At 35.8% G+C, this 23,351-nt stretch overlaps 1 protein-coding gene and 1 pseudogene across 23 annotated transcripts in view; both read right to left on the reverse strand.

Moving 5' to 3' along the window:
* C2CD5 (C2 calcium dependent domain containing 5) overlaps positions 1 to 23,351 on the reverse strand; it is a 101,543-nt gene that overhangs the window by 70,701 nt on the left and 7,491 nt on the right. For all 23 annotated transcript variants that reach the window (XM_011283842.4, XM_011283841.4, XM_045061541.1 and 20 more), the window contains exons 3-7: positions 15,774 to 15,860; positions 7,917 to 8,088; positions 5,328 to 5,423; positions 2,817 to 2,972; positions 1,571 to 1,769 (exon numbers count right to left, since the gene is read on the reverse strand). In XM_011283842.4, the coding sequence (XP_011282144.1) occupies positions 1,571 to 1,769; positions 2,817 to 2,972; positions 5,328 to 5,423; positions 7,917 to 8,088; positions 15,774 to 15,860 (710 nt within the window). The remainder of the gene's footprint in view (positions 1 to 1,570; positions 1,770 to 2,816; positions 2,973 to 5,327; positions 5,424 to 7,916; positions 8,089 to 15,773; positions 15,861 to 23,351) is intronic.
* On the reverse strand, positions 3,347 to 5,319 carry LOC109501490 (annotated as a pseudogene).

The following is a 23,351-nucleotide window of genomic DNA, read 5'->3' on the forward strand; positions in this document are numbered from 1 at the left end:
GCTCCAGGCTCTGAGCTGTCAGCACAGAGCATGATGCAGGGCTCAAACTCACCAACTATGAGATCATGACCTGAGCTGAAGTTGGATGCTTAACTGAGCCACCCAGGCGGCCCGAAAACTTTCATTTTAAAAATTCCCAGGGTCACCTGGTGGCTCAGCCGGTTAAGCATCTATCTGACTCTTGGTTTTGGCTCAGGTCATGATCTCACGTGCAGTGCAGAGCCTGCTTGAGGTTCTCTCTCTCCCTCCCTCTTTGCCCCTCCCCCACTCATGCTGTCTCTGTCTCTCTCAAAATAAATAAATTTAAAAAAGAAACTTTTAGGGGCGCTTGGGCGGCTCAGTCGGTTGAGCGTCTGACTTCGGCTCAGGTCATGGTCTTGCAGTTGAGTTCAAGCCCCACGTCAGGCAGGCTCTGTGCTGACGGCTTGGAGCCTGGGGCCTGCTTCTGATTCTGTGTCTCCCTCTCTCTCTGCCCCTTCCCTGCTCATGCTCTGTCTCTGTCTCAAAAATAAACAAACACTAAGAAAAAAATTTTTTTAAAGAAACTTTTAGGGCACCTGAATGGCTCAGTCATTTAAGCATCTGACTTTGGTTCAGGTCATGATCTCGTGGTTTACAAGTTCGAGCCCCACATCAGGCTCTATGCTGAGAGCTCAGAGCCTGGAGCCTGGTTCAGATTCTGTGCCTCCCTCTCTCCCTGCCCCTCCTCTGCTTGCACGCTGTCTCTTTCTCTCTCAAAAATAAATTTAAAAAACATTTTTAAAAAACTTAAAAAATAATGAATAAAAAATAAAAATTCCTTGTAGATCACCACCATATTGAAAATCTTCTGCCTTAGACACAAATAACAACACATAAGCCAAATCCAGCCAACCAAAGTATTTTGTTGAATCACGCTTAGTTTTTTAAAAATGTATGAGTCTAAATTCCTTTAGATCAAAATCAACAAACTCCTTTTTTTTTCTGATAAACAAAGACAGAAACTGTATGGCTAGTGCATGAAATATTTCCTATCCAGCCTTTTACAGAAAAAAAGTGTCACCATGGGCTTTACACAGTCCTCTGTACTCCCTATTTAATTACACTCAATTACTTATATATATATAAACTATCTGGTCTCTGTAGACATTTACATCTGAGACCCCTACACAAGGCCAACCTTTCCTGCTATACTTCTTCTTTCTATACTATGTTGCTAATAAGCATAGTAAGATTATCAAGTATAGTACTGGGTTTCAAGCATTTCCCAGAGAGTAAGTAAAAATTCCATAAATACCCATTTTAAGCTTTAAATATACGGTGTCTAAAGATCTGAAATACTCAGTTTAGTTTTACATTACTTAACTTGAATTTCATATTAAGACAGTATAAATAAAATATCAGGAACACCTAAATACTTTTAACCTTCAGATTTTCATGTCACCTTTAATAAAAATCACCAAAGGCAAAAACAATCACCACAGGGAAAAATGTATGTTAAACAAGTCTACTAGAATATTTCAAATCAAATGAAAGCATATAGGTAAAAGATAAAAAGCTCCATAAGAACAATTCATTGATTCATACTTACTCCTTCATTTCTTTGGATGGGGAATTACATGCAGGAAGGAATGCTGCCGGGCTACTTAGTTTATCCAGTGTACATGCTGTTCCTATGGCGCGTACCACTAACCCAGATTCGCCTTCCAGATCAAAACATTGTAAGTACCCAACAACTGCATTTCCTCTCATTTCAAGTACTTTCAAGCCAATCTTCCTCTGCAGTTCACCTACAAAAAAAGGAAGAAAACTCATTCTGCTTCAGATCTTGACATTACATGATACAAGACTGGATATGGTAGCAATAAAAAAAGACTTGGAAAAAAATCACAGATTTTTAGAACTTGAAAAGAACCTAAAAGATTATCTGCTCCAGCCTCCTACATTTCAGGGAGGTAAGATATTACTAGTTGCACTTTACAGATGCGGCAAGTTAAGATTCACTCATTCATGCATTCATTTACCAAATAATTTTTGGTTGTGTACTATGTGCCTGGCATTCTTCCTTTCTTCTAAGTGCTAGAAACACAGAGGTGAACAAAAAAGATATATTATTTAATATAGTAAGTATAACATTATATATTAGGTATAAATATATTTATACTGATTCATAAATATTGTTTGGTATATTCATTAATATGTAATATTAATGTAATATAAAGGTGTTTATAATTTATATTTAAAACAAATTTATTATGTGTAAGTATAAAATATTTATATTTATTAAACATAAAATTTATACTTATTGTCGGATATATATGTAAATTTATATACATGTAAATTTACATATACATACAAATTTTAAATGGTAAACAAGTTCTTCAAAGAAAAATAAAGAAACATAATGGGGTAAGAGTGTCAGGGAAAAATACAGGGAGCTACACCAAGTTGTCAGAGAAGGACTATGAAAAGGCAACAAAAAACTCTAGACAGATTACCTAAACTCTGACTACAAAGAAATACTAGAGGAAGGAAACCTAGAACCCAGTTCCCTACTTCCTTGCTCAGGGTTCTTCCTACCAGGCCACTTTATGAGCACAAATTCCTTTGTCTACCTAGTTAAGAAGGAAATACAAGCTTCTGTTTCAGACTTCCTCTTATAAAATGGCAATGCAGGTATGTTCAGGAAGATGGGGCCAAGGGTAGGGAATCAGTCATTCATAATTCATAGCCCTCACTGTTAACTTTCAGGTAGCATGTCAAAAGGAAGTAAAAATTGTAACAGTGTTAAGTAAATCAGTAAGAAAGTTTGTTTTTGTTTTTGTTTTTTTAAATACCTGACATTAAAGAAATGAGTCTCTGTCTGGCCTCATTTGATGCCCTTGGTGTACGAATTCGATCAATCCATTGATATTCTGGGTCTTCATTCACTACAAGCTCTTCTACAAACCCATGAATTATTACAGCTCTATAGCACTTTGGAATAGATGTTGCTGTTAAAAGAAATTACCTGTTATGCTTCTATTTATCACAAGATTAAATTCAATTTAAAAAAATTTACAACTAAGTTCTTACCTTTTGAATATATAATACAAGAATGCCTTTTACTGTAATAATTTCAATGTAATTATAATAGTTATACTTCCAATCAGTCTTCTAAGTTCCATATTATTCTTAGAAATAATCATTTTCTTTAATGAGACCTCTCATCTTTCTTACAGCAAACACAGTAGAAACAAATCGTATTTTTATAATTTAGAAAACAGCTATAGACAACCTTAAACAGCATTCAATACAAAGTTTAAAAAACCAAAATTAAAGTCATCAGTCATCTGGTTAATCATTAAAAAAATAGGCAGAAAGTGGATAATGAATACAAAACACTTTATTCAAAGTACTTTGAAAAAGTTCTGTACAACACATATTGCAGCCTCAAAAATCAAACTATTACCTTTCTGACAATCTGAGGAGTCATAAAGCCCTGCAGTTTCCAATAATCCATGGCCATGTGGCCAACTGGTTCGGCAGTCTATACTACATAAACTCATTTAATATATAGAATTTCAAATGTCATTAGATTTAAAATAAGATCTAGTCAGATTCAAAAAGGGGAGAACCTAAAACCAACAAACAAAAACAACAACAACAAAAAGGGGGGGGCGGGGGGAAAACCTGAGAACATCTACACCGAACTAGTCTCTTAAAATGGATATCATCCATGCCTTAAAGCTAACTCAACTACTTAGGAGTTTTCAATCCTATGAATCGAGGCTGGTTGTGACTGCCCACATCTGCCAATGCCGGCCCATACTACGTGGCACTTGAGGGACTGTAACTGTAGATGCCTATTGAATTCTGGATAGCACCACAAGGTTTGGCTAGAGTGCTTTGCTCCTATCTTACAGTGTCTTATACTACAGTAAAATAACAATGGATTTTTCTTTTTCTTTTGACAGTTATATATAGTTCATTATAGTCAGTCATATCTTTTTCATATTTGACAAGAGCAACTTGTTCTAATTCATAAAAGAAAAATTTAATAAGCAGTAAAATATTCATCTCTGTGAAAATAATGAAGATATGTGAAAATTATTTCAGAGCTTGTTTTTCAGAGGTTGCCCTACTGGACAAGAGTAAAATTTGCATTAGATGAGTGGCTGCAAGCTTCTCCATAAGTTTGTGTCCAATAATAATGCTTGGCAAGGCCACTGGAGTCTTCAAAATACACATGTCCACCCACCACAAATGGCTCCATATCTCTATTATCTAATTTTAGCCCATTCCGCATAATGTCACACATGTAGCCTCATCAAATTTGTTTCCCCAAATGTAGATATGAGAGTGTGGGATTTTTTTTCATTGATTGTGAAAGTACAAGTCCATCTCCCCTTATGTTGCTGCTGACTACTGACAATCAGCTGACATCAAGGTAGCATACGCTACTATTCAGATACAGAATCACCTGTTTTATAATATCATGCTTACACATAAGCAGTTCAGCAAGGTGGTGATTTTCTTTCAATAGGCGGCCTAGATGAACTGTGGACTCTTCCTGTTCACCATACAGTATAGGCAGGTGTAGTCTTATTCCCTTAGTTGTTTGGTTTTCAGGTAGGACTGTAGCAAATGCTAGCACATTTTGCATTTCCAGACCACAGTCACTAGGATATCACTTCTCTAAGGATGAATTAATTTGTAGCATTCCCGAAAAAAAACATTCTACCTGTATTTTCAAACTTGTTTCTAGTCATTCTTAGATATTTCAGAGTTGTATTATTATGTGGTGCTTTAGCAATCAATTCTCCACCTTTGGACCCAATATTTATTAACATAAGATTTAAGTAAACAAGATTAAGTTGTTTCATTAATACATGGATTGTTATTTAAAATTCTGGAAAGAATCCAAAATCTTCACCAGTCACTCTTTCTACTGGCATTAAGCAACTGTTACCAGCAATGTTTAATGTGATTCCTTCCAGAGTCTGGAGTAGAGGCTGGAGTACAAGCCAGAGTAGGGTCAGGAAGAGTGATCTCCTTCCTGCTGCCTCACAAACTCCTCTGACCTTGTAGGCATGATAACCAAGCATACCTCATGCCCCACTGGACTATTCTAACAAAAATTTCTATGAACTCAAAAAAAAAAAAAAAAAAAAAAAGATTGCATTTACTTTAAAATCAGATAAATAGTCCCCAGAGCTACAATAATTGTTTCTAAGAGATTAATAATTTTCTCTTTGGCATTAAAACCAAAGTATTATAGGTTTTCCATTAGCTTTATGAAATATTTGATTTCCTATATTTAAAAATTAAGTTTCCTGTTAAATGAGAAATAAAATGTGTTTACTTACTGCAAAAGAATTTGACTCCACATGATGACTGCCTAAATCGATTTAAATCATTGAAGAGGTCTACTTTTACAACTACATTGATTTCCCCACGGATACCTAGAATTTCAAAAGGAAATCAAGTTTCTACGTTAACAAAATAAAGCACAATTAAATAATCCAGCAAATGAATGCCAACTGATGATTCAAAGATAATGTATTAATCAGGGTGCCTGGGTGGCTTAGTCAGTTAGGGTCCGACTTCAGCTCAGTTCACAATCTCCTAGTTCCTGTGTTTGAGTCCCACATTGGGCTCTCTACTGTCAGTACAGAGCCTACTTCAGATCCTCTGTCTCCTTCTCTCTCTGTCTGTCCCCACTTGTTCTCTCTCTCTCTTTCAAAATAAATAAATAAACTTAAAAAAAATTAAAAAAATAACATATCAATCATGATAGCAATGCTTTGTTTCCTAATTATGTTCATTGTAAGTAATTTATTACATTTTCTGAAGAACATGTATACACTAAAGAATGAATAGAATTTTCATTTCTATTACAAGTCTCTACTTATTTGAATCAAGTGTAACTGGAAAGGAGCCCCATTTAAAGTGATGACAGCAATGATGATGATGATGATGACGGTAACAAGTGAGCATGGATAACATTCTAAATGCTTTATAAGTAGTATCTCAAAGTGCTCACACCAACCCAGTAAGGCAATTTCCGTAGTACTATCATCTTCATATTACAGAGGAAGACATTAAAGTTTAATAAAAGTTAAATAATTTGCATAGTGTCAATAACTAGTTAAGTAGTACAGCCAGGATGAGAAGTCAGATCTTTATGATCCCAGAGTAAGTGGTCTTAACAACTAATGGAAGAATCTGATTTAACACAAAAGAAGTTTAATTCTTTTCAATGAATGTAGTAAGTTAAAATGAGCTAAGAAATTCCAAAAATAAGGGTTTTCAACATGACCTAATAAATAAAAATGACCCAGTCTCTATCTCTTAACATTCACTAAATATTTTTACTAGACTGTCCTGACTTCATGTCAAACTCATACTTATTGAGGAAGGCCTTCTAAGAGTGACTTGCTCATTTACCCACTGAAATAATGAGATTATGTTCCTAACAAAGGGTCCGTAAACATACTAAACCCATTATAAACAGTATTTAATATAAAGTATTTAGAAAATTCATTCATTCATACTGCCATGCCTTTAATGCAAGCCCAGATTAATTCCAATTGTTAATACCAATTAATAACCAGATTCATTCCAATTAATACCAATTGTTATTGGTAATTTACTATGGGATTGGATTTTATTTCCTAACTACAAAGATAATACATTTACATAGAAAAAAGCAAAAGAGGAAAAGAAGAAAAATAGGATTACAGTCCAGAAATAAAACTATGCAAGAATAAACATTTTATTATGTATTCTGCCAATTTATCCAATGATATCACATATATGCAATTCTTTTGTTTTTAAACAAATATGGAATCATCCTATAATAATGTTTTATAATCTGAATTCTATAAAATTTTACAATTTCACAAATCCTTTTATTTCCTTATGCCATTGTATTCTTAAAACACAGTTCGTTCTGGCTGTATAATTCATGGTCTATATATACTCTTACATAAATCTCAGCAAACATCTTAATTTTCTTATAAGAAACTACTATCAATGGAATTGCCAGGTCAAAAATGTAAAACAGGCAGAAAGATGCTAGACTGTAGACAGAAACATCTGCCAGCTCTTTACGGGTCCATCTGTCACTCTAAAAGAACGGTATATTTGCAGGCTGGCAGTTCTCAAACGTTTTAATGACAGGACCACTTTTACAATCTTAGAAATTATCGAAGGCCTCAAAGAGATTTTGTTTACATGGGTCATGTATCAACATTTACCATGTTATAATTAAAATTAAAATTTAGAATGAAAATTAAAATTAAAGCTGAGAATTTTTTAAAATATTACTATAAACATTTTTATAAAAATAACTATTTTGAAAACCAAAAAAAATTAGTAAAATAGCACTGTTACATTTTTGTAATTTTCTATAATGTCTAGCTTAATAGAATACAGTTAGATTCTCATTTCTGCTCTGCATTCAATGTGTGGTAACACCATACATCATAAAACCTCTAGAAAACTCCACTGTACACTTGTAAGAAAGTGAGAATAAAAATGGCAAATGACATGTAAGTATCATATTAAAACTTCTCATCTCCCTCATAGAACCTGTGCAGGGACCCCTAGGTGTCCCCAGACCACACTTTGAGAACCCTGCTTTAGGCAACAAAAAACTTGAAGAATTTTTAAGCAGAAAAATATCAACATTATCCACTTGAAAATGTTTCAGAAACACAGTACCAATGTTAGATGATTTTTAAATAATGCATTAACTTACTATACTGCATATATTTAGAAGGAATTACTTCAAATTATGTTCAGAAAAATAACAATTCTACCAATAACACTTTATGACTATTAAAAAGAAAACATCTTTTAAAGATATTTTAAAACCACCACGTGTAGCACAAAAGTGTTTAAAGATAAAATTTTAAAAACTATGATTTATTTTCTTAAAATATACTCCTTACCATGTATGGTATCATAAATTGGAAACCACCCTGAGATGACTGTTGCAGCTTCACTGTAGAGTAAAGGGTCAATATCAATGTACACTTTACCAATGGCATCATTTGCACTGTATGTGTCATGGTCAAGAACTGTGATCTGTAGAGGTTCATCTTGTAAATCTTCATCGTCCACCTAAAAGTATACCTTAAAATTAAACCTTTTAATTTAAAAATCTTCATTACCATAAATATATACATATGACAAATGTAAAAGATTACTTATTTCTGAAAAAAAAAGTACACATTGATCTCTAAGCACAAAGGTAAAGGGATTAATCTGCACAAAAGTTGTAACCCCTTCTCCTATAAAAGATGCCAAATTTCTAAAGAAAAAAAAGTACAATTTGCCTCCAGGCACAAACATAAGATGATTAACACCCAAAAGATTTTAATTTCCTTTTCTACATAGTTATTCAGTGTTTCACTACTCTGCTTATAACGTCAAGCAAAAATGCTTAAGGAATGTCAAAACAGCTTCCATAGATTACCTACAGGAGAGCAAGGATGATAATGAGAACAATGATACCATAAAGTCTAAAGACAATTTCGCAGAGTAAAACTGTAGGCAAAACTGGGGCGCCTGGCTGGCTCAGTCTGGGGAGCTTGCAACTCTCGATCTCAGGGTTGAGTTTGAGTCCCATGCTGGGTGTGAAGATTGCTTAAAAAAAATTAAGAAGGAATTATTGTTGATAGCACTGACGTAATAATGTAACTGGATGATTAGCTTTCAAAAAAGAGGGTCCTCTAAAAATTAAATTTATGAATTTATGAATTATTAAATTTATGAATGATATTGCATAATATTTTGAATATTATTTGTAAGAAAAAACAATTTAAGTTCATGAGTTAAGTAAATGAAATGTTTATTCTCTCTCCTTTTACTTATTATCAATTACTTACCACATGCCAAGCAAGCACTAGCTACAAAGAGGGACTACAATGGAAAATGCAATGGACTAAATGTTTCTATCCCCTGAAAATCCATATGTTGAAGCCCTAATCCCCAACATGATGTTATTTGGAGATGGGGAGGTAATTAGGTCATAAGGGCAAAGACCTCATGAATGGGATTAGTATCCTTATAAGTAAAGACAGGGAGAGATGATCTCTCCCATCCATGTGAGGACATAGCAAGAAGACAACGGTCTACAAAGCAGAAAGAGGGACCTCACTAGAACAAAACCATGATGGTCCCTGATCTCAGACTTCCCAGGATCCAGAAATGTGAGAAATAAAATGCTATTGTTTAAGCCAGCCAGTCTATGGTATTCTGTTACCAGCAGCCCAAACTGACTAAGGCAAAGAATGAGGCAAAAAAAGATTTCTCCCTTATGGAAGACATGTTCACTATTTTGGCTGCCCTCCTCTGCATACCATTCCATCCTCTAACTTGCCACTTCTCCTCATCAAAGGTAGTGGTTAGATTGAACACAATATTATAGATATTAGTAAGACAAGGACAAAATATAAAAGGATTATTATTTCCTATAATTAGAATATTATACTTTTTAAATGCAGCCTATGGATGTTTGTCATTACAGCAGACACACCATACTGTTAAGACAGAGTTTGTGAGCCAAAAAAAACCAAAACAAAACGAGTCTGTGGTTAACTAAAATCCCTGTATCTTCCTTACATATGCTTTGGTCAAGTGATAGCTCTGCAGTCGTACACTTTGGTTAGTTTTTTAACTTAATTATGAAATATCATGCCTTTCCCCACCCCCATTCAATTTCTTGTTGATTTTAGGCTAACAATCCAACTTCTGAAGATTATTTTAAGTATTAAAGTATAAGAAGGAATTATTGTTGCTATCACTAATGTAATAATGTGGATGATTCACTTTCAAAAAAGAGGGTCCTTCCCTATAAGTCAGACATAATTAAAAATTTATGGATGATATTGCATAATATTTTGAATTTGCCTTGAAATATTCCTCCCACTCCACTGATCACCACCTCTCCTGTATTCCATTTTACTCCAGCTCTTTCTTCCAGCCTAGAATACTGATGTGATCACTGGAACTCCAGCTGCTAAACTGGAGGCTAATGTGACCATGAATATGGAAGCCACAGGCTGTGAATGATGGAAAAGAAAGACAAAAGGGTCCTGGGTTCCAAATGATTGCATGGAGCTTCCAAATACCATTACGCTGCCTGGCGTAATATTTCTTTTACATGAAAGAAAACTAAACATCCATTTGTTCATGATATTTATTTAAGAGTTCAGAACATATAAACTAAGGCCAATTACAACTGACAAAAAAGGTTTAAAAAGCATATAACAAACGTTAACTATAAACACAAAGTTTAAGAACATTTTTCAGGAGCACCTGGGTGGCTGAGTCAGTGAGGCGTCTTTTAGCTTTAGCTCAGGTCGTGATCTCATAGTTCGTGAGTTTGAGCCCATGCTGAGCTCTGCATTGGCAGTACAGTCTGCTTGAAATTTTCTCTCCCCTCTCTCTCTGTCCCTCCCCCAACTCAGGCTAGCTCTCTCTGTCTCTCTCACACACACAAATAAATAAACATTTTTTAAAAAGGACATTTTTGGGGCACCTGGGTGGCTTAGTGGGTTAAGCTTCCGACTCTTGGTTTCAACTCAGGTCATGATCTTGCAGTTTGTGATTTTGAGCCCCACGTCAGGCTCCGTGCTGAGAGTGCAGAGCCTGCTTGGGAATCTCTCTCTCCCTCTCTCTCTGCCCCTCCCCTGCTCTCTCTCTCTCTCTCTCAGAAGTAAACAAACTTAAAAAAAAAATTTATGAAGGAACATTTTTCACACAATATACACTATTACTAGAAGTACTAGCCAAAATAGTAAACTTGGTAAATTTTAAGGGAAATGGCTAGTAACTTCAGTTACTAAATCTCATTAATATTATAAAAATCCCTTATTTCATAAAAATACAAATATATTATTTTTCAAAGTTATCTCAGCTACTTGAGTATTTTGCAGCTTTAAAAATTACTAGTACTGCATCATCAATAAAATGAAATATTCTTATGTATTAATGCCCCATATCATGAAAATTACTAATACATAATGCCCACCTCTTCCTACCATTCCAATAAAAAATGTAATTCACCAAAAATATTTTTTTTAAGTTTATTTATTTTTGAGAGAAAGAGAAAGAGTGAGCACACAAACAAAAAAGGGGCAGAAAGAGAGGGAGAAAGAGAATCCTAAGAAGACTTCACATCATCAGCACTGAGCCCCACATGGGGCCTGATCCCACAAACCACAAAATCATGACCTGAGCCAAAGTCAAGAGTTGGATTGTCAACAACCTGAGGAACCCAGGTGCCCCCAACAAGACTATTTTTTTTTAACCATTTCTAAGGTTATGGAAGAAAGAAAAAAAGAAAAAGCCATCAAAATGAAGCTATATGAGCATTTGAATGTTTTGCTAGGATGATGAAAAACACTGTTATTCTAATTCCATCTAAAATCATGTAATCAAGTTTGTCTAACTACTTTCTCTGATTCTTATATTCCACATTTTTACCTTAATACTTAGTTTAAAATGACAAAAAAGATTTTATGCATGTGCAAACTGATGCATTTTCAAAATACATAATGTCAATTTTATTTATTTATTTATTTATTTTATTTTAAAAAAAAAATTTTTTTAACGTTTATTTATTTTTGAGACAGAGAGAGACAGAGCATGAACGGGGGAGGGTCAGAGAGAGGGAGACACAGAATCCGAAACAGGCTCCAGGGTCCGAGCTGTCAGCACAGAGCCCGACGCGGGACTTGAACTCACAGACCGTGAGATCATGACCTGAGCCGAAGTCGGCCGCTTAACCGACTGAGCCACCCAGGCGCCCCCATAATGTCAATTTTAAAACAGCAAGGGGCAAAAATGTGTATATATGTGTATATGTATATATACATGTGTATATATATATGTATATGTATATGTGTATGTATATGTATATATACATGTACATGTATATACGTATATATATGAAAGAAAACAGAAAGGGAATCAAAATGCTCCATGACAAAAAAATCAGTACAAAAGAACAAAGTTGGATTCACACGTTCTGATTTGAAAATTCACTACAAAGATACAGTAATCATAAAAGTATGGTAATAGCACAAGGATATATAAAACAATGGAACAGAATTGAGAGTCCAGAAATTAACTCATATGTCTGTGTCCAACTGACTTTTGACAAAGGTACCAAAACCATTCTATGGGAAAAGAACAGTCTCTTCAACAAATGGTACTGAAACAACTAGATTTCCACATGCAAAAGAATGAAGTTGAACTCTCACTTCACACTATTATAAAATTTAACTCAAAATGAATCAATGACCTAACAGATAAAATAACAGATAACAGATAAAAAAATAACAGATAAAATAACAGATAAAACAGACAAATAATAACAGATTATTATAATAGATAAAATAAAATCTTAGGGAAACACATGGCAGTAAATCTTCATAACCCCAAATTTGGCAACAGACTCTGATTTGAGACCGAAAGTGTGAGCAACAAAAGAAAAAGATAAATTGTACTGCAAAATTAAAAACATTTGTGCATCAAAGGAAACTACCAAAAAAAATTGAAAGACAACCTACTGAATGCAGGAAAATAATTGCAAATCATAGATCTGATAAGAGTTTAATATTCAGAATATAAAAAACTTTTACGGGGTGCCTGGGTGGCTCAGTTGGTTGAGCGACCAACGTCAGCTCAGGTCATGATCTCACAGTTTGTGGGTTCAAGCCCCGCGTTGGGCTCTGTCCTGACAGCTCACAGCCTTGAGCCTGCTTCAGATTCTGTGTCTCCCTTTCTCTCTACCCCTCCCCCACTCAAGCTCTGTCTCTGTCTCAGAAATAAATAAACATTAAAAAAAAATTTTTTTTAATTAAAAAAATAAAAATAAAAAGAACTTTTGCAAGTTAACGACAAAAAGATAAACCATCCAACTTAAAAATGAGTAAAGGAGTAGGGCACCTTCGTGGCCCAGTGGGTTAAGCATCCAATTTTTGTTCAAGTCATGATCTCACAGTTCGTGAGTTCAAGCCTCGCATCGGGGGGCTTAAAAATTTTTTTAATATTTATTTATTTTTGAGAGAGAGTGTAAATAGGGCAGGGGCAGAGAGAGAGGGAGACTCAGAATCTGAAGCAGGCTCCAGGCCCTGAGCTGTCAGCACAGAGCCCATTACGGGGCTCAAATTCATGAGCGGAAAGATCATGACCTGCGCCAAAGTTGGATGCTTTAGCCAACTGAGCCACTCAGGCGCCCCCCCCACAAATTTTTTTTTAGTTGAGCAAGGAACTTGAACAGTTTTCCAGAGAAGACACACAAATAGCCAATAAACACATGAAGAGAGACTCACCATTACTAGTCATTTCAAAATGCAAGTCAAGACCAATGACCTACAACATCACATTTACATTTTTCTATTAAGCTAGTCACCAACTCCTGTGAAGTCTACCTCCTTAATGTCATCTCTAAATATCTTCTCTGGGGAGTTAAAACATGAAGTGGTAGTTCCAAGTACAAGAAACTCAAATGGTCCTTAATCCTAAGAAATCACGTCACCTCATTCATGAGGAAAATGGATATGAAAATTACATTGCAAATGTCACTTCATACCTACTAGGATGGCTATGATTAAAAAAAAAGGGCGGGGGGGCGCCTGGGTGGCTCAGTCAGTTAAGCCTCCGACCTCGGCTCAGGTCATGATCTCACAGTTTGTGAGTTCGAGCCCTGCATCAGGCTCTGTGCTGACAGCTCGGAGCCTGGAGCCTGCTTCGGATTCTATGTGTCCCTCTCGCTGCCCCTCCCCGACTTGTGCTCTATCTCTGTCTCTCAAAAATAAATAAATGTTAAGAAAAAAATAATAACAGAAAAAAACAGGGGCACCTTTTAAGTCAATTAAGTATCCAATTCTTAATTTCAGCTCAGGTCATGATCTCACAATTCACGGGATTAAGCCTGCATCAAGCTCTGTGCTAATAGCACAGAACCTGCTTGGGATTCTCTCTCTCCCTCTCTCTGCCCTTTTCCTGCTCATACTCACTCTCTCTCTCTCTCTCTTTCAAAATACATAAACATTTAAATAAATAAATAAATAAATACATAAATAAATAAATAAATAAATAAATAGTTGGTCTTTTAAATTTAAAAAAAAAAATAACAAAGCTTGACAAAGTTATGGAAAACCTGTAACTCTCATTCATGCTGTTGGGAATGTAAAATGGTGCAGCCACTAGGGAAAAGTCTGGCAATTCCTCAAAAAGCTAAATATATAATTTATCATATGACCCAGCAATTCCACTTCTGGGCATATAACCAGAAGAACTGAAAACAGGGACTCAAACAGACACTTGTACACTAATGTTTATTGCAGTATTATCCACAGTAGCCAAAAAATGAAAACAATCTGAGTATCCATCAACAGATAAATGGATAAACAGTGACATACACATGCACAGAGGAATATTATTCAGCCATAAAACATAAAGGAATTCTAATACATGACACAACATGGATAGACCTTGAAAACATTATGCTAAGTGAAAGCCAGACACAGACAAATATTGTATGATTCCACTTCTATCTAATATAGGCAAATTCGAAGAGACAGAAAGTAGGTTAGATGTTATCAGAGTCTAGGAGAAGAGGGAATGGGGGTTATTGCTGAATGAATTTTTTTTTTTTAATTTTTAACGTTTATTTATTTTTGAGACAGAGAGAGACAGATGAGCCAGGGAGGAAGAGAGAGAGAGGGAGACACAGAATCGGAAGCTGGCTCCAGGCTCTGAGCTGTCAGCACTGAGCCAATCCGTGAGATCATGACCTAAGGCCAAGTCAGATGCTTAACTGACTGTGAGCCACCCAGGTGCCCCTGAATGAGTAATTTCTGTTTGGAGTGATGAAAAGTTTTATAATAGTGATGTTTAGACAACACTGTGAAGGTAATTAATGCTATTAAATGATACTTAATAATGGTTAAAATGGCAACATTTTTTATATATACTTTTTATTACAACTTTTAAAAAACTTAATCTGTATACTGTTCTTTTTTTTAATTTTTTTTTAATGTTCATTCTTTTTTTTTTTAATTTTTTAATGTTTATTTATTTTTGAGAGAGAGAGAGAGAGAGACAGAGCATGAGCGGGGTAGGAGCAGAGAGAGAGAGGGAGACACAGAATCAGAAGCAGGCTCCAGGCTCTATGCTGTCAGCACAGAGCCTGACGCAGGGCTTGAACTCACAAACCGTGAGATCATGACCTGAGCCAAGGCCGGACGCTCAGCGACTGAGCCACCCAGGTGCCCCTGTATACTGTTCTTAAGTGATTTTTGGTAACTGTTAAAATTACAGTAACAATAATATAATACTTCTGAGGGATTCTATTTTTTAAATGTTTTTATATTCATACACTATATTTTCTTAACATTATTTTTTTTAAATGCAATATTATTAGCAAAAAAAAAAAAAATTTTTATGGTGTAGGAAAACTACTATACCTGAAATAAAAAGTACTCCTATATTCCTAAGGGAAAAGGGTCACCTCTCACCTCCAAAAAAATATACTCAAAAATGCTGACATTTAAAAACTTACCTCAAGGAGCTTCAGTCAGTTAAGCATCAGACTGTATTTCAGCTCAGGTCACAATTTCCCAGTTAGTGGAATCAAGCCCCACATTGGGCTCTGCACTGTCAGCAAAGCCCACTTGGGATTCTCTTTCTCCTTCCCCCATCTCTGCCACTTCTCCGCACACACATAAGTGCACTCTCTCTCAAAATAAAAAAACTTAAAAAAAAATAAAAATAAAATAATTAAAACTTACCTCAAATTTAAACCATTCTGAGTTCCACTGAGGGTTGAGGGACTTGAGATACACATCTGTTTTAAAGGTGGTATTACCAAATTTTACCTAAAAACAAATAAATGATCAAATATAAATATCAAAAAATGTGAATAAAAGTAAATTTTAACATCAGGCAAGCAATGGGGGGGGGGGGGGGGGATGAATCATGAAGGAGGAAAAAAGGTAACTATCCCCTGAAATAAAAGAGAAGAAAGCACAGATAGGTCAAGTTCATAGGCTATACCTGAAATAAGAAATTACTCACTCTTCGACTAGCTCTACACAGAAATTAAAACCAGACCATTTTGTCAATATGAAGGAAGGAGTCAATATAGCCTTCAGGAATAAAAGTTCAGACAAAAGAGGAGTCTTAATGGCAGAGGACCAGCAAGAATAAAATCAGAAGGTAAAAAAGCCAACTGACCATCCTCTCACCATCTCAGCATGAGAATCCAGAACTATAGCACATTATTGTGAGAACTTAGAAATAGCCTTGTGAGGGTCTAGGTGGCTCAGTCAGTTGAGCGTCCAACTCTTGATTTCAGCTCAGCTCATGATTTCACAATTTGTGGGTTCGAGCCCTGCATCAGCCTCCATGTTTAAAGTGCAGAGCCTGCTTGGGATTCTCTTTCTCCTCTCTCTGCTCCTCCTCTGCTCACTCACACACACCCTCTCTCAAAATAAACAAACTTAAAACATATATATGTATATGCCTTGTATTTTCCAACTTCCCCGTTTTGTCATTTTTTTAAGCCCTTATAAGTGCGCACACATAATGATCAGCAGCAAACCATTATCATTAAGGGTTTTATCTTCAGGAACAATGCAAGGGATTGGATGGGGAGACTATCTTATTTCACAGCCAGTCTTGGCATACACTACATCACAAAGATCCAAAGGGCACCTCAGTGGCTCAGTCAGTTAAACGTCTGACTCGATTTCAGCTCAGGTCATGATCTCACAGTTCATGATGAGATTGAGCCCTGCATCATAAAGCCCACTTGGGATTCTCTCTCCCCTTCTCTATCTGCCCTTCCCACACTCGAGCATGCTCTCTCTCTCTCTCTCAAAATAAATAAACTTTAAATCACAAAGATCCAAAATAAGAAAGGAATGAAGAATGCAAAAAGCAAACTAAATCCCTGGGGCTTGCTTCAGACAAAGAATGGAGATTATGAAATCTGACTGAACCCGAGAAGTCGTCCAGAAGCTTAAAAGCAAAACAGCTAGGGAACTACTATTTCCTAGATGGTCTTGCCTTTCCTAAATTTGATCTCTGCTCTAATTCTATTAGTTTTTACCATTATCTTTCCTAACCTCTAAGTTCACTAAAGCTTATCCCCTTTAAGACAATACCCAGGACATAGTTTTGCATACTGTAGATTCTTTGTAAATGCTAGTTCAAGCAAATAATCTATGAAACCTCCTTTCTTTTTTGCAAGAAATCTCCATTGGTTTTATAATATTTGCTTTTGTTGTTCTATCAGTTCAGGAAATTTTCTAAAAGCAAAAAAAAAAAAAAATTATCTTCTGTATATTTTTTCCTAGGTGTTTTATCATTTAATTTGAATTACTAGGCACAATACCAAGTACTAAATATGTACTTAGGCAGCATAGTTAGAGGTTAGAAAAGGTTTAAGAAATTCAGTAAAAATAAGAACTTTTTGCATGGCAAAGTATATAAAAGGGGCGCCTGGGTAGCTCAGTCAGTTAAGCATCCAACTTCAGCTTGGGTCATGACCTCAAGGCTCCTGAGTTCAAGATCCGTGTTGGGCTCTGTGCTGACAGCTCAGAGCCTGGAGCCGGCTTCAGTTTCTGTGTCTCCCTCTCTCTCTCTGCCCCTCCCCCACTTGCACTCTGTGTGTGTGTCTCTCTCTCTAAAATAAATAAACATTAGAAAAAATTTTTTTAAAAAATGTAAGAAAGTCAAAAATAGGGGTGCCTGGCTGGGTCAGTCAGTGGAGCATATGACTCTTACTATACTTTTGATCTTAACCAAAAGGCCGAGAAGCGATGGGGAGCAAGCAACTCTTGATCGCAGGGCTGTGAGTTCAACCCCTCATTGGGTGTAGAGATTACTTAAAAACAAAATCTTTTTTACATAAAGAAAGTCAAAGATAAACAAAACACTGAGACAAAGTATTTGCTAAATATGTACCAAACAGCTACTTTCCTCAATTTTTAATGACCTCTTATAAAGCAGTATGAAAAAGATCAACAACCCAACAAAAAAATGGGCAAAGGACATGAACAGACAATTCAAAGAAACAGAAATACAGATGGTTTTTATTTATCTATTTAATATAGATGTTTTTAAAGTACAGTTAACCCTTGAACAACATGGGTTTGAACAGCACGCATCCACTTTACAGGCAGATTTTTTTCAGTAAATATACTTGAGAACTTTTTGGAGATTTGTGACAAATTGAAAAAACTCATAAACAAAATGAATAGCAAAAAAACCCCTAGAAATAGCAAATAAACTAAGAAACAGTTATGTCAGGAATGCATAAGATATATGTAAATACTAGTCTATTTTATCACTTACTACCATAAAATACACACTAACTGTAAAAAGTTAAAACTGATCAAAACATGCAAAAAAAAAAAAAAAGACATAAGAGCATACACAATGCCATTTGCAGTTGAGAGAAATGTAAAGATGCAGTGTTAAATCATAACTGCATAAAATGAATTGTAGCACACACTGTGGTACTAGAATAATTTCATATCACTTCCTATTGCCACTGCCATGAGCCCAAGTGTTTTGAGTATCCACTTAAAACACTGTACCATGCTACCTATCTCCATGTGAGCAGTTCGTCTCTCCAGTAAATTGCATACTGCAGCACAAAGTAACCTCTTGCAGTTCTTGAGTATTGTTCATTGTGTTTGGTGTAATACTGTAATCCTTGAATAACATCATGGGACCCATACAAAGTGCCACTAGGTTGCTTGAAGTGCTTCCAAGAATCAAAGAAAAGTCATGACATTAACAAGAAAAAGCTGAATTGCTTGATATGTACTACAGATCGAGTTTTACAGCTACAGTTGCCTGTTGCTTCAAGATAAACGAATCCAGCATAAGGACCACTGTAAATAGAGAAAATTCGTGAAGACACCGCTGCAGCTATGCCAACAGGTGCAAAAACCTTGCACTTTTTGAAAAATACCTTTTTATTTCATATTGAAAATGCAGCTTTTACATGGGTGTAAGATACACTACACTCTAATATGATTCAAGAAAAAAGTGAAGTCATTATATGACAACCTAAAGCAAAAGGAAGATGAAAGATCTAAAGCAGGATAATTTAATGCCAGCAAAGGATAGTATCATGATTCTAGAAAGAGGACTGGCTTACAACATGTCAAGGTAACAGGAGAAATAGCTGCCACCGACCAAAACACAGCAGACAAGTTCCCAGATGCCACTGAAAACAGAACTGAAAAGAAACCTGCCTGAACAGGTTTTTGATGCAGACACAAGCGCCTTATTCTCGAGGAGGGAAAAAAATCCCAAAAAGGGTATTTATTAGTAAGGGAGAGAAGCAAGCTCTGGGGTTTGAGGCAGGAAGGGATAGGCTAACTCTACTCTTTTGTGCAAATGCAGTCAAGTTTATGATCAGGACTGCCCTTATCTATAAAGCTGCTAATCCCCAAGCCTTGAAAGGAAAAGACAGACACCAGCTGCCAGTCTTTTGGTTATACAACAAGGTCTGGACAACAAGAATCCTTTTTCTGGATTGATTCTATTGATGCCTGAAGTCAGGAAATACCTTGCTACTAAGGGACTGTCTTTTAAAGTTCTTTTGATATTGGACAATGTCTCTGGTCACCCAGAACCCCATGAGTTCAACACCAAGGGCATCAAAGTGATTTACTTGCCCCCAAATACAACATTTCTATAATCAGCCTCTAGATCAGGGGGGTCATAAGGACCTTTAAAGTTCATCACACATGGTGTTCTTTGGAAAGGATTGTCAACACTATGGAAGAGAATTCCACGAGAACATCATGAAAAGTCCGGAAGGATTATACCACTGAAATGCCATCATTATTATAGAAAGAGCCATGAAAGCCATCAAGCCTGAAACAATAAACTCCTGCTGTAAAAAAATGTGTCCAGATGTTGTACATGACTTCACAGGACTTACAACAGAGCCAATCAAGGGAATCATGGAGGGGAGCCTGGCTAGCTTAGTCGGTAGAACATGTGACTCTTGATCTTAAGGTTTTGAGTTCAAGCCCCACAATGGGCATGGAGACTACTTGAAAAAAAAGACTTTTTTTAAAAGGGGGGAATCATGGAAAAGACTGTGGATATAGTGGGGCGCCTGGGTGGCTCAGTCAGTTGAGTGTTTGGTTCGGCTCACGTCATGATCATGCAGCCCGTGAGTTCGAGCCCAGTGTCAGGCTCTGTGCTGACAGCTCAGAGCCTGGAGCCTGCTTCAGATTCTGTGTCTCCCTCTCTCTCTGCTCCTCCCCCACTCATGCTCTAGCGCATGCGTGCTCTCTCTGTCAAAAATAAATAAACATTAAAAATTTTTTAAAGTAATAATAAAAAGATTGTGGATATAGCAAAAAGGGTAAAGGGTGAAGGGTGAAGAGTTTCAAGGTATGGATCTTAGAGAAATTTAAAAGCTAATGAACACCACACCAGAAGAATTAACAGAAGACAACTTGATGGAGATGAGGGCTTCCAAACCAGTGCCAGATGAGAAAATAGATGTAAAAGAAGCAGTGCCAGAAAATAAATTGATATTAAACAACCTGGCAGAAGGGATCTGATTATTCAAGACTGCTATTGACTTCTCTTACAACATAGACCTTTCTAGGATACTAGCACCGAAACTAACACAAACAGTGGTACTGTAAGGAAATACTTTTCGAAAAATGAAAAAGCAAAAATGTTAGAAACTGCAAATTACCATGTGCCTCCCTTTCCTGTCTCCCCTTCCAGCTCTTCCACCTGTTCCATTTCTGCCACCTGAGAGCAAGACCATCCCCTCCTCTTCCTCTACCTCTACATATTCAACATGAAAGCATTGAGGATGAAGACCTGACAATCCACTTCCACTTAATAATCATGCTGTACAATTAATAAGCGTATCTGTTGTGTGAGTGTCTTCATGTGAAAATCTAATAACTATACAGTAAGAACCGTATAAGGCATTTCTGTGCCATCATCAGATGCCTAAGTAGTCATTGTGTACTAGACTTGTATAGAAGCAGTTAGCCTATACTTATATAGATATAGGTGAGCAATAGTTAATACAAAATTAATCACATTATTTTTCTTACTGTTTTATAACTTTGCTTTCAAAGAATTATATACCACACTGTGCCTCTCTCATTATTGGAAAAACTGTGTATCAGCCTATCATCACGGGTTTTTTTTTTTTAGCTACATTTCTAATACAGCATTATTACATTTCTAAAACTGCAATACTGTGTATCATAAAAATTTTTCAATAAAAATTTTTTTTATAACAATTCATTTGTTAATGTATAAGCAAGGCTCCTGTGAAGCAATCCTATCAATTACACTAGGCTACCATAAAGCAATCATACTGCTGCTTCTTTGTTACCAATGTATAAATCATTATACTTCTAAATGAAGAAGAATTTCTTTTTCACAGTATCTTTCCATTTTTGATGTCTAGTGTTAGTAATATGTGGAACATCTACTGTGTTTTGTATCATTTAAGACAATATTGATGTAGTTATAGATGATTCACCTTGTAAACATACAGTGTAAACTTACAGTATCTATAACACAGAACAGTACTATAAATATATTTTCTCTGCCTTATGATTTTTTTATTTATTCTGAGAGACAGAAAGAGAGGGAAAGAGAGCACACACATGGGAGAGGGGCAGAGAGGGAGAGAGAGAATACCCAAGCAGGCTCTACACTGTCGGCAAGGAACCTGACGTGAGGCTTGGTCTCACGGTTTGTGAGATTTCTTCAGCCAAAATCAAGAGCTGACACAAGTCCACTGCTTAACCCACTGATCCATCCAGGTGCCCCAATGATTTTCTCAGTAACACTTTCTTTTCTCTAGCTTATCTTAGTGTAAGAATATTGTGTATAATACATTTCACATACAAAATCTGTGAACCAACTTTATGTTATCAGTAAGCCTTCTAGTCAACAGCAGGCCATTTGTAGTTCATTTTGGGGGGAGTCAAAAGTTACATGTGGATTTTCAACTGTGCTGGGTTGGGAGAGGGATGTCAACTGCCCCTAAGAGGCCCCACCCGGTTCAAGGGTCAACCATACATTAAAAGATGATCAACTACATTCATACTATAAGAAATGCAAACTAGGGGCGCCCAGGTGGCTCAGTCGGTTAAGAGTCTGACTTTGGCTCAGGTCATGACCTCACAGTTCATGAGTTCGAGCCCCGCATTGGGCTCTGTGCTGACAGCTCAGAGCCTGGAGCCTGCTTCAGATTCTGTGTCTCCCTCTCTCTCTGTCCCATCCCCACTCATGCTCTGTCTCTCTCTGTCTTAAAAATAAATAAAACATTAAAAAAATTTTTTTTAAGAAATGCAAACTAAACCAACATTTTTACTTATCACATTGGCAAAAAATTTGAAAACAGTGTTGATGAGGTGTTCTAATACTTTGTTGGTGGGAATATAAATTAAAACAATCTCTAAGGACTGTAGTTTGACAATGTATCAAAATGTTAAATGCCTATACCCTTTAACTTTATATAGAAGTGCACAATGACATATACAGGCAGCATCATGGTAGCCTAAGACTGGAAATAACCTAGATATCCACCAATTTGGAACTGGTTAAATGAAGTATGGTAAAGACACACAGTCCAAATGCTAATTAGAAGAATGAAGCAGTTTTCTGCACTGGTACAGAACAATCACCAAAATAGATCTTTCTTCAATGGAACAGCATGTATAGCATTCTTTGGGGGAAAAAATGCCAAAATGTTATAAGTCATGTAATATATGCCTACATACTGCACAGGTTATTTGAGAATGTACAACAAATGGTAACAACGGACCCTAGAAAAAACAGAACAGGTTGGTTAAAAGAAACACAGTATGAGAGGTTGACTCATTTTGTACCTTCTGATTCTGAACCATGCACATACACTTCCTATTTGTAAAATGTATTATTTTAAAATTCAAAAACATAAAAATTCAAATCATATCATATTTTCAAATATATTCAAATCATATTATATGCAAATCATATTTATTTTGATTAAAATTATAAAATTCTGGATCCACTTCCAGGAATTTATCCTAAAGAAACATTTTCACATGAGTCTCCTTCCTAAAAAAAAAAAAACAAAAACAAAAACAAAAACACCTAAAAAATCTAGTCATTCAATAGGAAAATTGAGTAAATCACATGTATCCCCATTAAAGAATGGAATTGATTTTATGCACTATCATGTGGAAACGTCAATGACACAATAACTGAAAAACAAGTTATAAAATATATAAAGCATTATTACAGTTGTTTTTTAAAATATGATAAAACTTTTTTTTTTGAAAGGAAGGAGAGGGAGTAAACAAACACAT

This window comes from Felis catus, chromosome B4, assembly GCF_018350175.1.
Source record: "Felis catus isolate Fca126 chromosome B4, F.catus_Fca126_mat1.0, whole genome shotgun sequence".
In the NCBI taxonomy this organism is placed as follows: domain Eukaryota; kingdom Metazoa; phylum Chordata; class Mammalia; order Carnivora; family Felidae; genus Felis; species Felis catus.